Source organism: Penaeus monodon, chromosome 32, assembly GCF_015228065.2.
Source record: "Penaeus monodon isolate SGIC_2016 chromosome 32, NSTDA_Pmon_1, whole genome shotgun sequence".
Taxonomy (NCBI): Eukaryota; Metazoa; Arthropoda; class Malacostraca; order Decapoda; family Penaeidae; genus Penaeus; species Penaeus monodon.
Window position 1 is genome coordinate 16,464,644 of NC_051417.1, and position 1,437 is coordinate 16,466,080.

The window sequence follows — 1,437 nt, forward strand, 5'->3', positions numbered from 1 at the left end:
AGCAGGATCTCGCTCATACTCATACCGCCTCGCAGAGCCCTTTCGAGGTGGAAGTTCCTTCTCATCAGCTGACCTGATGGAAGAAATGTTGGCTTTCCGGGCAGAAGCAGCCAAGTCTGGTGTCGCTTACCCTGAGTTTAGAGATACCGGCGATGGCAGCGTACGTATCTTTTTCAACTAAGTATTAAAACTGGCTTGGTTTGGGTTTTATAGAGACTGTGACATTACAGTATAATGGCCACTAACATGTACTTATCCAGGTATCACAAAGATTATTAATTATGTCACTTTTACCTTTCACTTTATCATTCTTGTTTTAACAAGGAATCCTCGTCAGATTTTATAGACTGGACGAAGTAAGAATGGGAAATCAGAATTAACATAAACTTGTATATTTGTACATTTATAAATATAAACATACACAAATATCTATTGAAATTACATGGTAATGGGTCTAATCAATACAGTGATAAAGCCGCTTAACCGGATTACTTTTAAGGGTTTCAGAGTGTGACCAGCAAATAACTCACACTTTATTGTTGTGTCTAATGACTCCATTGTTTCGAGCAACTTATTGCGAATTTATAAGCGAACCACGGCTAAGCGTCACCACAAAGTGATCGAACTCTAATATTACTTTCCTTTGTCAACGTCGGTAGCTGCTATAATCTGCCTGTGTCCCCAGGGCTCTGACCCCTACGCCTTCAACGTCCGAGTGGAAGACCACGAGAATACGAATTACCAGAGTCGAGATGAATGGGTTGGGGAAGACGGCATAACCCGCGGCTGGTATACCGTGCTGATGCCCGATGCCTTCTTCTATAACTACTCCTACATTGCCCACCCCATTAAAGGTTACCAGGTACACCTTCAGGAGAGCAGCTGTCTCCATCCATTCATGTCTTTCTTTATACAACTTTTATCATAGTTTTATCTATTGAGGTAATACAAATCATTGTAAACAGTAAATACTGGATACTGCTACATTCAAAGGCATATCAACAAATGAACGCAGCGATAACAAATATGTGACTAAACACTTACTGTGTATCATTGCGTATTGTAGTATTAGAAAAAAAAACATGTTAATGAATGATATCTATATTTCATGGAAAAAGCGATAGGAATTATATGCAAATCTAGTGTTGAAACATCGTTTAAAAACAGGAAAATCTAATCGAAAGTAAACAATGAAAAACAGCAAGAGAAAACTCAAAGCATATATATGACTCATAGGAGAGCTTGCTGATACTAAAACACCTGCTTTACCTTTTCATAGAAAACAGTTGATCTACTAAACTTAGTGTTTTCAAAATGAATATGTTTCTGTTTAGGCTATTTATATGTTATAAGAAATATAGATATCATTCCTAAATGTAGGAAATTCGTATGAATTGTAGTGTAGTTGTAATTTTTGCTTGTGGGCCAAATTAATAC

General features: G+C 37.4%; 1 protein-coding gene across 1 annotated transcript in view; it reads left to right on the forward strand.

Moving 5' to 3' along the window:
* The window catches only part of LOC119593571 (mucin-19-like), a gene marked incomplete in the record, with an annotated part of 28,776 nt that overhangs the window by 22,629 nt on the left and 4,710 nt on the right, over positions 1 to 1,437 (forward strand). Inside the window, 2 exon segments of the mRNA XM_037942529.1 lie at positions 6 to 160; positions 686 to 862. Of these exon segments, the coding sequence (XP_037798457.1) occupies positions 6 to 160; positions 686 to 862 (332 nt within the window).